Below are 13,291 nucleotides of genomic sequence, written 5' to 3' on the forward strand. Positions count from 1 at the left end.
CGGCTTTAATATATAGCCTCCAGCATTTCTACCTCCATTTCCCATTCCCTAAAACTGCATGTTAAACCTTCTCAGTTTTGGTTGAAAATTCACAGTCCGTCTTTACACGTCACCCTCTCTAATTAGCATCGACTGTATCCCCCACCATGCCACGCCCAATTCTGAATGAGAAGCCCAGCCGTAACGGCACCAAGGTTAAAGGGATATTAAACGAAGCGGTCAAAAATGGCATGAGACCAGAGCAGGCTCAGTTTATCATGGCCAAAGCCCTTATGAGTGACAATCTCATGGAGATCTATGACGCGGTTGACTACAATAAAACTCCTTACTTCACCCCATCCTCGGTCCCCACTCACATTGTGATGCACATGGATACCAAGCCAAAGTTCTTCATCCCAACAAGCGAGAAGGAGCTGGTAGAGAGATATAAATTCCCTGAATTCCGTCTCAAACGCCAGAAGGGAAACAATGTGGTTCCAGGAAACGCTTCTGATTCAGCGTATGAGCTCCTGCTGAGCTTCAATGAGTATTTTGCGTTAGTCGGCATGGGTCGGAAAGGATCGCTGGCAGACCAACTGGGACTGCAGATGCTAAGGTTTGTTTACCCAACTATGCCTACATTTCACTCTTTATCGCCCTACTTTTATACTTACGATTTTCTCACTATGACAGGGACCGAAACGGCGAGTACCCCATGATGATTGAGTATGCAGGGTGCGGCGTTCGCAATCGCCAGTATCAATGGTACACAGATATGATCTATGAATATAAGAATGCTCCTCATCTCATGATCAAGGCAATTCATCAGATCACGAGAGATGGCACCGAGAAATACATTCTTCAAAGCGAGTTGATGATCCTTCTTAGACTCATTGTGATGAAATCGCGTCGGTCTGAAACTCAATCTCATGCGATTATTCCTGTATGTCATTTATTCTCGACCCATGTTAACTACTTCGTCGCTAACTGTAGGCAATGTATAGGTTCTCTTGATCTCTATCCGTCCTCATCACTATGTGATCATTGAGGCATACTATGATGGCAAAAATGTTCACGTGAACTACGGTAAACCCATAGCGATGTCAGAAGATATGCCACCCAAAGAACAGGACAGGAGAATGAAGTACGTGATCGGCTGGGCAACAGCCCAGCCCTGTGGGAAAACCGCCAGCTATAAAGACAGCCCGCAGTAATTGGAGGATTATGACTAAGTTTGATGTGGTATGCGGACGAGTTTGCTGGGACTTCGCGCTTTCTACTTTAGCTTCGAAACTTGATTAAGCTACCCCAGAGATGATTTTTTTGGTTGGCTCGCACGTAAATAGTTATTGTTTTTCTTGTGACGCCAGCGATGGAAATTTGATTGCCATGTTGTATTTCATTTGTCCAGGCGTTAGTGGTGCTTTCTACATAGTTACGACAGAATAACATCAAGTCTCCATGTTTAACTGCTAAGTCCATGAATTCAATGTCTTGCGCATTACTAAAGCCGGTATTAACTCTCGTGAAAATTAAATTAAACCAATAGATGCTCAGGATATCATAATAATGAGTGTGAATTGGCTCATTTTAGGCCCGACACAACCCTTGTTTATCCCAAGCCTCGCTGCCTACTCCCGAACGGACAAAAAAGAGGCCCCTTGGATCCCATCTGTTCTTCACACGGAGAAGAGTATTATAATTCGTGCCCCAGAAGGTCTGTTGAAACCTTGGCTCGTTCACATCAGCCTCATTGGTATAAGCACCCATGTCAGGCTCCACAGCAGCGAGCAATGGTATTTCTTCCGCAGTCAATTTGGTTGAAATCTTCTCCTGTTCTGCAAATGTGGAGTCGATACTCCAGTCACGACTGATAACAAGGTGAACCAATGCTTTTCTCCATGAAGGATTGAGCGCACTTTGAATATGTGTGTTCTTAGCGACTTGTCCGCCAGCAACTAGATGTCCAATGGCAGGTTGCAGATTTTTAAAATCCAGCTTGGAAAGCGCAGCGGTGAGATTTGCTGCACCTCCTGGAGCCTCAAGGAGTTTCCTGGAGAATAATCTTGAGCCTAGGATATTTACTCCGCCGCCGTCTCGAGGTGGTTTCTGATCAAAAGCGGACCTGAAAGCTTCAGTTGACGACGAAACTGGGACGCTAACGCTGGCAACGTTGATTCCAGGGATTGAGGAGAGGCTGGCAAAAAGGGGCCTATAGAGGTTGTCGACATGTGCTTTGTCTGTCTTGTTTGCATAGTAAAATGCGGCAATAATAACAGCTGCGCTTTGTGGGCCGAGGGTAACATTGGGAAGCATGTAATAATAGCCTGAACAGCCACCATCGCTAAGGGTGGGCAAGTATGCTTGGAATTTCTCGACTGCAGCCCAGTATGACTCGTTTGCCTTTCCATCCATGGTGACGTTCACCTGTGACACGATGGTAGGAGGGTCCTTGAAGGTCCGGAGAGTAACACTGGTGACGACGCCAAACGTTCCTCCTCCACCACCTCTTAGAGCCCAAAACAGGTCTGAATTTTGATATTCATTTGCAGTCACGAATTTTGCCTGAATAGGTTGTCAGATACTTGTGTGGAATAAATGCAATACAGAATGGGTGGAAATGGCCGTGATTTATACTTACACCTGCAGTTACCACTTTGTACTCCAGTACATGATCGGTGGACATACCCTTCCATGGGCCCAGAGGTGAATGGCCACCACCCTGGATATACCCACCAGCTGCTCCAACTGTAGTTGACAGACCAATAACCTGCGTCAGTCCTCTCTTGCCTGCAGCCTCGTACAGCTCATTCAGTTGAACACCAGCACCGATTGTAACTGCTTGTCCTATGCCTCTACCATCCGGTTTCCCCTCTGGCACGAAGTTGTCGGTGAAGTTGATGCTTTTCATATTATGAGTCAATATCTGTAACGATTGTGGCCCAGTCGAGCGCCCGAGAAAGTCATGTCCCGTATTCTTAATTACCAGCCGAAGGTTATATTTGCTGGCGAACCGTACTGTCTTCTGGATATCCAATGGGGACTGAACGACAGCAGAGTATAATGGTATCCTACCCTGACCACAGGGAACTTGTCGAGGCCCGTCGATATAGCATGACTCGTTCTTCTCCGGCCATGTCTCCCAGTTGATACTCTGTACCGCGCCTGGCTGTGCGGATCGCCAGGAAGAGTCCGTCTGCATACCCTTCACACTGTCACAAAGGCCTCCATTGTATGTTGGATCGTGGCAAACGGTTCCCACGGGCTTTACTGCGACTAAATTTCCTGATAGGGTCTTGTTGAGCGTCTGCCAGAGGCCTGGGGATGGCCAGCAAGACTGGTCAGGTGTGCATCGACATCGAGGTCCCTCTGGGGCCGCATGTGTTGCCCCGAGGAACGACAATAAAGCCGTTAGGTATGCTGTACTTCTCATAGTATGCTGATGTGGTCGTGCGTAGGTATAGATCGCAATTCCTTCGGTAAACAAAACCAAGACAAGCCACCTTCCACGTATTTCGACTCAGTATACACCAGGAAAAGAAGAGTTCTGCGGTATATGCCAACCCGGGGAAGGTAAACTTATATAGAAAACTATACAACCTTCCCCCACAGCCAGGCAGCCTGGGAACTGGAGTTGATGTCGCTCCCGAAAAGACAAAAAAGTCTCTTTCTCACGGCCACGGCCCACCCGGCTCCAGGCTGCTTGTCGATTTGGCCGACATATCGTTATAGTTCAACCCTAATTCAATTCGCCTGCAATCAAGCGCAATCCTTGACTCAATCTGGGAGGGCAAAGTATAAGCCTTGGGGGGAGGATACGACTTCATTTCCCCATCGGGCGCACCAAGAGACGCCCTGTTGAGCAGTGCTGCCAGGCAGCAGCTTTATTTGAACCCCTATTACTCCGTAATCCATAGATATTTCTGTAGTTTTCTCTTGGGGCGAAGCCCCCCATGGTGACGGGGCTTGCAATCCTGGAGTAGTAGAGGAGCTAAGTATATGCATCTCCAGATGGGGTAACCAGCGCGGACGATAGTCAGCTCCTCCATATCCATCATCTTGACTCCTATCCGGGCTCCAGCCGAAGCTAAGTTAGCCTGTCAGCGCCCGACTTGCTTTGGCCGGGAGCTCACGGGCTCGTATTCTTTTTGCTCAATTTCGGCATCAACTGCGCTGACATCAAAACATGTGAAGCACAGCCCGGATGATGGTTCCACAAGGAACTGGAGCGAAGTTCCGAGGTAGCCTGGCCAGTTGAGCCTATTGTCGAGTTGACCTCTTGATCTGGCAAAAGGGTCGTATTTCTTCGTAGCAGTGCCATTTAATTCTGTCTTGGTGGCTCAGCTGGATTGCTGCTAGCTCTGTGTTGTCTGCTGCGATACTCTCAGCTCGTGTGTCTGGACGAGAAGCCAGCTGGCTTGGTTGAGATTGCGATGAAGGCTTCGACGATCAATCGTACCAGTGTTTCTGAGACAGGCGCCAGCGCTAGTTGACTAACTAGCTGCTGCAAGGGAGACCAGCTAGAATCTCTCTCGAAGGTGAAGAGTGGGAGATTATTAGTTCCTCTCTAGTGAGGTTGCCGTCGATGAGGCGATATCCGCCTGCTCCGGGTAACTAAATAGTTGGGCGGAGTGGCGACAGGGAGCGCGACCTAAGGAAGCCTTTTTATTATCTTTAAGCCTTTATCCCTGGGGCGGATTAATATCAAAGTCGAGGGCTGACTTACGAACGGCCATGTATGAGCAGCGACAGTTAACAATTGACATGGAAGCAAAAGGACGTTCTGACCTTTCATGATATCTATAAAACAGCTTTCGATCATGGAAATATCAAGTGATGCCCCGTCCATATACTCTCAACTTACAAAAAAAAATACATTTCTTTCGACAAATGAAAAAAGAGGTTTCCTGGGAGGACTAAATTAAAATGAACAGGAATCAAGGCTTGGGATACAAGGTGAGTTGGTTTCTTTAATCTACATATCTTCACACATCTATTGTTTTTCAAGCTCAGCCAGGATCTTCTCTCCCTTGGCGCGGGCAGACTCAATGTCTCCAACCATGTAGAAGGCGGCTGCACGGGAGTTAGCATTTGTTCAATTACCAGGAAGGGGAAATAAAGGGGAGAGAAACGGGAAAACGTACCTTCTGGGAGATCATCACATTCACCGTTGATGATGGCCTTGAAGCTTCGGATGGTGTCCTTCAAGTCGACAAGGGCACCCTCGATACCAGTGAAGACCTGGGCAACGGTGAAGGGCTGGGAAAGGAAACGTTGCATTTTACGGGCACGCTCGACGGTGAGCTTGTCAGCTTCCGACAATTCGTCCATACCCAGAATAGCAATGATATCCTGGAGAGACTTGTACTCCTGCAACATCTGCTGGACACGGGTGGCGGTGTTGTAGTGGTCCTCACCGACGATACGGGGGTCAAGCATACGGGATTTGGAGTCAAGAGGGTCGACAGCTGGGTAGATACCCAACTCAGAAATACCACGGGACAAGACAGTGGTGGCGTCCAAATGGGCGAAGGTGGTGGCAGGAGCAGGATCAGTCAAATCGTCAGCAGGGACGTAGACGGCCTGGACGGAGGTAATGGATCCCTTCTTGGTGGTGGTAATACGTTCCTGCATACCACCCATGTCGACGGCAAGAGTGGGTTGGTAACCGACGGCAGATGGGATACGACCAAGCAGGGCAGACACTTCGGAACCAGCCTGAGTGAAACGGAAAATGTTGTCGATGAAGAGAAGCACTAGAATATACTTTGTTAGAACGTGAATTTCTTAAAGTTCTATTAGCCATAAGAGACTCACCGTCTTGACCCTCCTCATCACGGAAGTACTCAGCAATGGTCAAACCAGTAAGAGCAACACGGGCACGGGCACCTGGGGGCTCGTTCATCTGACCGAAGACCAGGGCCACCTTGGACTCGCCATCAAGCTGAATGACACGGGTCTCCTGCATTTCATGGTAGAGATCGTTTCCTTCACGGGTACGCTCTCCGACACCAGTGAAAACAGAGTAACCACCGTGAGCCTTGGCAATGTTGTTCTATACAAACAATTAATACTCGAAATTATTTTTTCACCAACGACGAAATTGTCGAATTGTCCAATTTTCGCCTAATGTTGTTTCTTGGGGCAGGGTTTCAAATGACTTACAATCAACTCCTGGATGAAGACAGTCTTACCGACACCGGCACCACCGAAGAGACCAATCTTACCACCACGGGCATATGGGGCAAGAAGATCGACGACCTTGATACCAGTGACGAGAACCTCAGCAGAGGTGGACTGCTCAACGAACTCGGGGGCTTCAGCGTGGATGGGGGCCATCTTGACACCCTTGATTGGGCCTCGCTCGTCAATTGGGTCACCAGTGACGTTCATGATACGTCCGAGGGTACCAGGGCCGACAGGAATTTGGATGGGAAGGCCGGTGTCAGTGACCTTGGCACCACGAACGAGACCTTCGGTACCTGTAGTGCAGAGGCGTGTTAGCATTGAACGTCTTAGTTCCAGCTCGGCTCCCAGATCGGGTTTGATGCCAAGCCTTTGAGAGAAATATCGACACGTACCGTCCATAGCAATTGTTCGCACGACTCTCTCACCCAAATGTTGCTAAAGCGTCCAGTTAGCGGCCAACAATGCCATAATTGAGATGGCCGCCGATGCGAGAAGATACTTACAGCGACCTCGAGGACCAGCTTCTGGCCGCCGTTGTCAGTCACCAAACCGTTGAGAATGGAGGGAAGGGTCTCGGTATCGAATTTCACTACACGAATTCATCAGTTCCATCATCGAAAACGAGCTAGGTCCATCGCCAATGGCATTGAGCTCGAGATTTGATGCTCAATTGATGCCAATTGGTGTCCGGCCGAGATGGTGAAATTTCTTCTCGACCGTGTTTACGGGGCAAAAACGTACCGTCGACGACGGCACCGATGACCTGATGGATCTTGCCAATGTTGGCAGCGTCCGTACTGGCATATCGGGCTGTGAGAGCTTGGAGAGCATTGTTCTTGAAGGTTGGGCGGACGGAAGAGAGGACAGAGGAGGAAGGTCGTGCAAATGCAGACCTTCCGAGGGTCCGGGAAATGCCGCTGCGGCGGGGAGAAAAGCGTCAGCAAGGGCTGTCTGACCGGTGAGGATGGTCTATCGAGGGCATTGAGCTAGTATCTTACCTCTTGAACATGGTGAGATGCGTGAAGAGTGGAGGGTGGATGGAGAGAGTTGAAGAGGTGAGGTTGGAAGCAAAAGGGAAGAAGAGCGAGAAAGCTGCTCGGGTGTGGTCGCTGTTTTCAGATACGGCTAGTGGTCACAGTACGTAATTACAGGGATAGATACCGCCAGGGTACTTCCGGATACGCCCAAGAGCAGCGCCTTTTCCGCAGTACCGCCACCCAGCACCCAGCGCGTAATTTTACGTATTACGCAGACAGCCTCGTAAAAGGCCTTCCGTGCAGCCAAGTCTGTCCTTTTTGTGTGGTGGAAAAATTACACGCTCCGTCTGTTGCCGGTTCCACCTCGCGCCAAGGCATAGTTAGTGGCCAGGACTGCGATATCAAACAGGGCCAGGAGATGGATGGTGAGAGGCATGCTCAGTTGTTTTTTTTTTGACTACGGAGTACTTCGATGTGATATTAAGCCTTTTCTTGACGATGAGCTAGTAAACTGAGGAGGTTTTTATAGAATAATACGAGAGGTCGGTGCAATAAGAAAGAAAATACGTTGGCTGGGCTACACCCGCTACAGGGTGTCTTCGAGAGCGAGGACCTATCACAGTCAATATTTGGGGCCGTTTCATCCTGGATCAAAAGGGCTGAACTTGGAACTCACCAGGGCCGTTCTCGTGGGCAGATACAATTCTGTATAGTTTTTGCGCCCATTCCACTCCAGATCTGTGGTGAAGAACCTTGTTCCTTTGGCGTTGCGGTCGAATCCTCCAAAATCGCTGTCGTCAGTGTCAATGACAATCCGGTACGTTCCTGCCTGCTCTACTCCGACACGGTAGGCTGTAAAACTGTTGGTCGGATGGAAGTTGAACACCCAGAGCAATCCGGCGCGTTCAAATACCAAGACCTTGTCCTGTTCATTCTTGAGGCTGATGTAGGCCTGCGGTGACTGGAGCCACCCGTATTTCTCCTCGGTCAGCTGCATTTTTCTGTCGAACTCGTTCAAGAACTTGTATCGGAGGAGATGATCCTCAGTGAGATTCAGCTGCCTTCTGGCATACCAGAAGCTGTTATTATTGCCTTGACGGGGGAAATCGAGCCATTCGGGGTGACCGAACTCATTGCCCTCGAAGTTGAGGTAGCCTTCTCCTCCAAGTCCGTGTGTGACCAGGCGGATCATCTTATGTAGACTCATGCCACGCTCAATGAGGGGAGTGAGTTCCGTCAACACAGACATGTTTGTGTACATCTCCTTGTCGCAAAGCCACATCATCAGCGTCTTGTCACCGACAAGCCTATCAATCATTATTAGCACTTCTCCTGAAGGAGAGCCGTGGTAAAATGTCTTGGGATACATACGCTTGATCATGGCTCTCGGCATATGCAATCGCTTTCTCGCCATGTCTGCGGTTGGTGAGGGTGAATGCTATGTTTGCCATGTCCCACTCTTCATCCTTCTTCTCCTTGAGCAGCTTGATGTACATGTCAGGGACAGCCATGGCTAGACGATAGTCGAATCCTACGCCCCCTAGGGCCAAAGGTAAACACAATGCAGGCATTCCAGAAACATCTTCTGCAACTGTGATGCAGTTGGGGTATAGTTTATGCAGCATTTCGTTTGCCAGAGCCAGATATGCAACACCTTCATCGTCAACAGACGAACCAAAGTACTCATGATATCCACCGGAAAATCCACTATCCATATCAGCATATACCATGCACTCCATGGGGGAAAAAAAAAAAAGGTAGAAACTTACGTTCCGATTCCATGATGAATGTACAGCATGCTTGTGACCCCATCGAAGCGGAAGCCGTCAAAACGATATTCTTCCATCCAGAATCTCAGGTTACTGAGAAGGAATCTGAGCACCTCATGATTTCCATAGTTGAAGAGACGACTATCCCATAGGTCATGGTTACCCTTTCCACCTGAATGGAAATAGAGATGGTCCGTTCCATCAAACATGTTAAGCCCATCCAGCACGTTCTTGGATGCATGGCTGTGCACCACGTCAAGGAGAACCACGATACCCATGCTGTGAGCTGTGTCTATTAACTCCTTCAGGTCTTCTGGAATGCCATAGCGACTACTCGCTGCAAAGAAGTTGTTGACCTGGTATCCGAAGCTTGCATAGTATGCATGCTCCATGATGGCCATAAGCTGGATAGCATTGTATCCTAGGTATTTGATACGAGGAAGCATGACCTCAGTGAAATTCTTATATGTTGCAACCTCTGTCTTGGGTGATGATATTCCCACATGTGCCTCGTAGATACGAAGCGACTTTGGCTTTGGAGGGGCAGCGTGTTTGAACTGGTACTGCTCCTCCTTGGGTGGATGCCAGAATACGTTGTCATACACTGGAGAGACACTGAGATCCTGAGTTACTCTTTTGGTCCAAGCTGGTATTCTGTCAAGTCGCTCCCCCGATGGTGTGGTCATGGTAATCTGATGCTTCTATATTAGGACTGGCTTCTCTAACCTTGAGCACCGGGCATGTCATAGGGGATCATTTATCCTTACTTTGACCTTGCTGTTGTGCGGTATGGCAAGCTCTCCGTTCTTTGCAGGGAGGATGCCTTCCCACACTCCGAAGTCATTCTTCTTCAATGGTGTAGCAGTTGGATCCCATTTATCTTCAAACATGTCAGTTTAATTGTATAAAACATGGCATCTAAGAAGAACAAGTTTGCGGTTAACATACTGAAATCACCAATGAGATGGGCCGTGGTCGCGTTTGGAGCCCACTCTCTGTAGGTGATGTCGCCGTTACTCGCAACATTGAAACCAAACTTCTCGTAGCCCTGTGCATGACTTAGCATCTATTCAACACAGACTGAAGAAAACAATATCTCCAATAAATAAATAAATAAACACAGAGAAGAAGAAAAATGCGCGAAACAGACCTTGCTGAACTTGTCCAGCCCGCCCTCTGTCTCGTCAATCTTGCGGATCCAGTCGGTTGCCCGCTTGTATCTACTTCTCAGAGCGTCCTTGAACGGCTCGAGCCACGGATCCAAATCAACGACTCCTAAGCAAGATGATTTAAGTTGGTACCGCGTTGATCAAAACAGAGCGAAAAGTATGTTCTCGCAAACTGACCTGTGCCATCTGGAACTTTTGCTGCCATGGTTTGCGGCTGGGAAGTATACTGCGTGTATCTCTCTGATTTCATCCTAACGAAGGCAACTCGAGGCAAGTCAGTGCTGATGCAGTTTAGTTACTGGGGAGAAGCGCGTTCAGGAACAGCTCGGAGGAGAGGAGATGAAGAGAGAACTAAGGTAGTTCACCAGCAGAGCCCGCCGGGCCAACAAAGAGGGACAATAAATAGCTCCTCCCAAGGGTGCGTACGACGGCCAGAGACGAGATAACCAGTTGGCAACTGGCTAGTCAACTCACTAACCAGCTGGCCGGCTTGCTCTCGAGTGGCAAGCAAGAGTTCAACTTCCTGCTGTTAAGGCGAACTGCGGTCCATGGACTAGTTTACTGCTGTCTTTGCTTTTCTCTCGTCCCTCTGCATGGAGATAGCTACAAGTAGCTGAGTAGTTGGCGTCAGAAAGAGCGAGAGAGCAGTCTGCTGGGGAGGCGGCACGCTGGTTACACCCTCTTCCCCCCTTGCCCTGCCCTGATCCCCAGAACGTCATTGCTAAGCAGGAAATCTTGTTTTGCTGTCTGATAGCCCAGTCCATATGCAAAGCGGCGTGGGCAGCGCTATATAGCTAAGCTCCAACCACCCCCGAGCTCTCTGCATACCACCAGCATTTATCATAGGCTAAGCTATGGCGTTGGAATTGATGATTGGATGCCCGGCGGAATTATCTTTCCATGAGCGATTTCTTTTTGGCTGGCGTTGTTATGCAGGTCCGGGCCAGCTCCTACAGTTAAATAGAACTAAAGGAATATCTAACTATCCAGCGCAGGGTCTCTTGTAAAAAAAACTGTCCAGCGTCCACGGAGTTTTGTTCCTGGGGTAGTCGGCTACCTGTTAGTAGAGTAGTTATCTAGGCGAAGGGCGCATGTCGTTGGCACCAGATAACTGACTACTTAAGTTAGTTTCAGGAGAATCATACGATTACTATTTATATCGCCCCTTTGCCATCCCCCCGCAAGTACATGCAAATTCTACGCGAGGTGTCTAGGTCAAAGTAGAACAGGTACCGGTGTCTAGAACCCGATGTTAATATTCGTTGAAATGGTAATGATACAGTGATGGAATCGGACTCAAGGGTGGGAGCCACAATATGGTTGAGATAATGAAAGGATAACACTTGCTTTATATATAGAACACATGAGGTACAGACAGACGAGGGAGCAACAAAGGAAACAGAGGATGCACGGCTTGATGGAAGGGGAAATATCACCAGGAGAAGAAAGGCGGAGGTCCAGGCCCTCCATCTTCTGACAGTGTGCAGCATCGACACATGCTAGGAGACCGGACAATGCACTCCTTCCTTCCGACAGACCGAGAACAAGAAAGGAGGGAAAGGGGGAAAAGATATGAAGGGAAAAGAGGGAAAAAAGAGACTATACAGTTGTTCGATTCCATTAATACAGTTTTAATTGTTTTTCTCTGATATTGCACAAGTTGAGTAGATCTGGAAGGCGAGGTCCGAGGATATTAAAAAACTCGGGACACACTGACGAAAAAAACGGAAGAGAAGTCTTCATCTTTACCTTGTAGAAGGCACTCTCTTTTCTTTTTCCCTTGCGGAACTTCGTATTATGTTATCGAATCTATTTGCCAGCTGGTGCACTCTGTACGAAACCCTTTCCAGAGTATCCTTCGCTGCTGATACCGGTGATGGGGTCGAGCTTCTCTTTCTGTTGTGGTGGATAGTATGTTAGTGTGTGTTCACAGGCCATTGATAGGATATATATATTGACGTACCAGGGCATATTCGTTGGTGGCTTCTTGCCATTCCTTGGTCATGGTCTTTGGCGGGCTGCCGGCGAAGAGACGGGTGGCGTAGAAAATACCAGCAGAGATAACGACGTACTTCATTAGCTGGACGAAGATCTTCACACCCTCGCCCTTGGGGGTCTCAGCACGGGGGCCATGGGGACCGAAGGCGATCCAGTAAGCTGCTCGAACAGGAAGTAACAGGTTAGTATGTGATAATTAACAATGAAATACAGTAATTTATTCCTTTGGCGCAGTGCAATGGTATAAATAAACCATCTGATAAGGGGGATAGGAGTGATAAAGATGATGCCAGTTTCAGGTATGGATATCCATCCCACAAGACACCGACGCCAGGATGATTCATTAGCGTTCAATGGCAATGGAAATATCACCTACCAGCTCGCTTCTCTTGTAGAGTCATCTCCTTCCAGTCAACCTTCATTCGGTCTCTCAACTTCATCCACAATTCAGCCTGTTCTTGAGGAGGCATGGCTTCCCAGCGCTTCTCGATTCCAGCGAGGTGAGGGTTGGCAATGGCGTGTTCCGAGGAGGCAGAGCGGATCTGCTGCTTGGAAGGAGACGCAAGCTGGCTGCTGACGGGCACACGGGCATTGAGGCAAGCAATTGGTGAGGCCTGATTGCTTCGTGCAGCAAAATTCGAGCATGTAGTCGAGACGGAGCGGACGGTGCCTGCGACGGCCCGTGGAGTGGCTCGGAAGGACATGGCGAGGTAATTCGAAGAAGACGGAGCGGGAGAGGAGAGAAGAGGCGTAGATGGAGTCTGATTCCTGGCGCCGAAAGAGAGAGCGAAAGACCTGAAATCAACGCTTTTGCAGGAGCGAAGTCGAAGTTGGGATGTTGTGAGGTTTGATGATTATGGCTGCGAAAGTTTCCGTGGTGCTGACTCAGCGTGGAAATTGCTATGTTCTGATTGGTCCCGGCCTCTGCGCCCAAACGGCGAGGATCAGACGATGCTTTTCGGCACAGCGAAGGGGTATCAAAATCAGATGCCTACAGCTTACGGCCATTGTGGTTTGTCGAAGCAACATTCGTTGACTCGGAGATAGTGTAGGTTATGTCGTACTGCGGCATGCGCCCTTCAGCACCTCACAGCTCACCCTGGACAGGAAGATGACGGCCCTCCACGATACCAAAACACAAGCATCTACGATGTGCCTACGGGACCACTGGAGAAATGGGAAAGCAGAAGCCTCCTACTGGGACTGGAGA

The 13,291-nt window shown here is 49.0% G+C and overlaps 5 protein-coding genes across 5 annotated transcripts; 1 reads left to right on the forward strand and 4 right to left on the reverse strand.

Moving 5' to 3' along the window:
* Positions 1 to 146: 146 nt before the first annotated feature.
* On the forward strand, positions 147 to 1,193 carry ARB_07055 (uncharacterized protein; the record flags this gene model as incomplete). Its single annotated transcript, XM_003014447.1, has 3 exons — positions 147 to 595; positions 673 to 922; positions 984 to 1,193. The coding sequence occupies 3 exons, from the start codon at positions 147 to 149 to the stop codon at positions 1,191 to 1,193; spliced, it is 909 nt and encodes a 302-aa protein (XP_003014493.1).
* A 376-nt stretch (positions 1,194 to 1,569) lies between these two features.
* ARB_07056 (FAD/FMN-containing isoamyl alcohol oxidase MreA-like, putative) lies at positions 1,570 to 3,181 on the reverse strand (the record flags this gene model as incomplete). Its single annotated transcript, XM_003014448.1, has 2 exons — positions 1,570 to 2,544; positions 2,621 to 3,181. 2 exons carry the CDS (start codon positions 3,179 to 3,181, stop codon positions 1,570 to 1,572), a joined length of 1,536 nt encoding a protein of 511 aa, XP_003014494.1.
* Positions 3,182 to 4,972: 1,791 nt separating this feature from the next.
* On the reverse strand, positions 4,973 to 7,581 carry ARB_07057 (uncharacterized protein; the record flags this gene model as incomplete). Its single annotated transcript, XM_003014449.1, has 8 exons — positions 4,973 to 5,052; positions 5,124 to 5,735; positions 5,797 to 6,034; positions 6,145 to 6,603; positions 6,672 to 6,757; positions 6,910 to 7,085; positions 7,167 to 7,293; positions 7,488 to 7,581. The coding sequence occupies 8 exons, from the start codon at positions 7,579 to 7,581 to the stop codon at positions 4,973 to 4,975; spliced, it is 1,872 nt and encodes a 623-aa protein (XP_003014495.1).
* Positions 7,582 to 7,785: 204 nt separating this feature from the next.
* ARB_07058 (uncharacterized protein) lies at positions 7,786 to 10,333 on the reverse strand (the record flags this gene model as incomplete). Its single annotated transcript, XM_003014450.1, has 7 exons — positions 7,786 to 8,452; positions 8,517 to 8,852; positions 8,915 to 9,615; positions 9,682 to 9,794; positions 9,863 to 9,980; positions 10,065 to 10,189; positions 10,261 to 10,333. 7 exons carry the CDS (start codon positions 10,331 to 10,333, stop codon positions 7,786 to 7,788), a joined length of 2,133 nt encoding a protein of 710 aa, XP_003014496.1.
* Positions 10,334 to 11,892: 1,559 nt separating this feature from the next.
* Positions 11,893 to 12,785, reverse strand: ARB_07059 (uncharacterized protein; the record flags this gene model as incomplete). Its single annotated transcript, XM_003014451.1, has 4 exons — positions 11,893 to 11,979; positions 12,047 to 12,240; positions 12,293 to 12,337; positions 12,458 to 12,785. 4 exons carry the CDS (start codon positions 12,783 to 12,785, stop codon positions 11,893 to 11,895), a joined length of 654 nt encoding a protein of 217 aa, XP_003014497.1.
* Between the last annotated feature and the right edge of the window lie 506 nt (positions 12,786 to 13,291).

This window comes from Trichophyton benhamiae (assembly GCF_000151125.1).
Source record: "Trichophyton benhamiae CBS 112371 chromosome Unknown Abenha-G-c-176a04.f1, whole genome shotgun sequence".
NCBI lineage: Eukaryota > Fungi > Ascomycota > Eurotiomycetes > Onygenales > Arthrodermataceae > Trichophyton > Trichophyton benhamiae.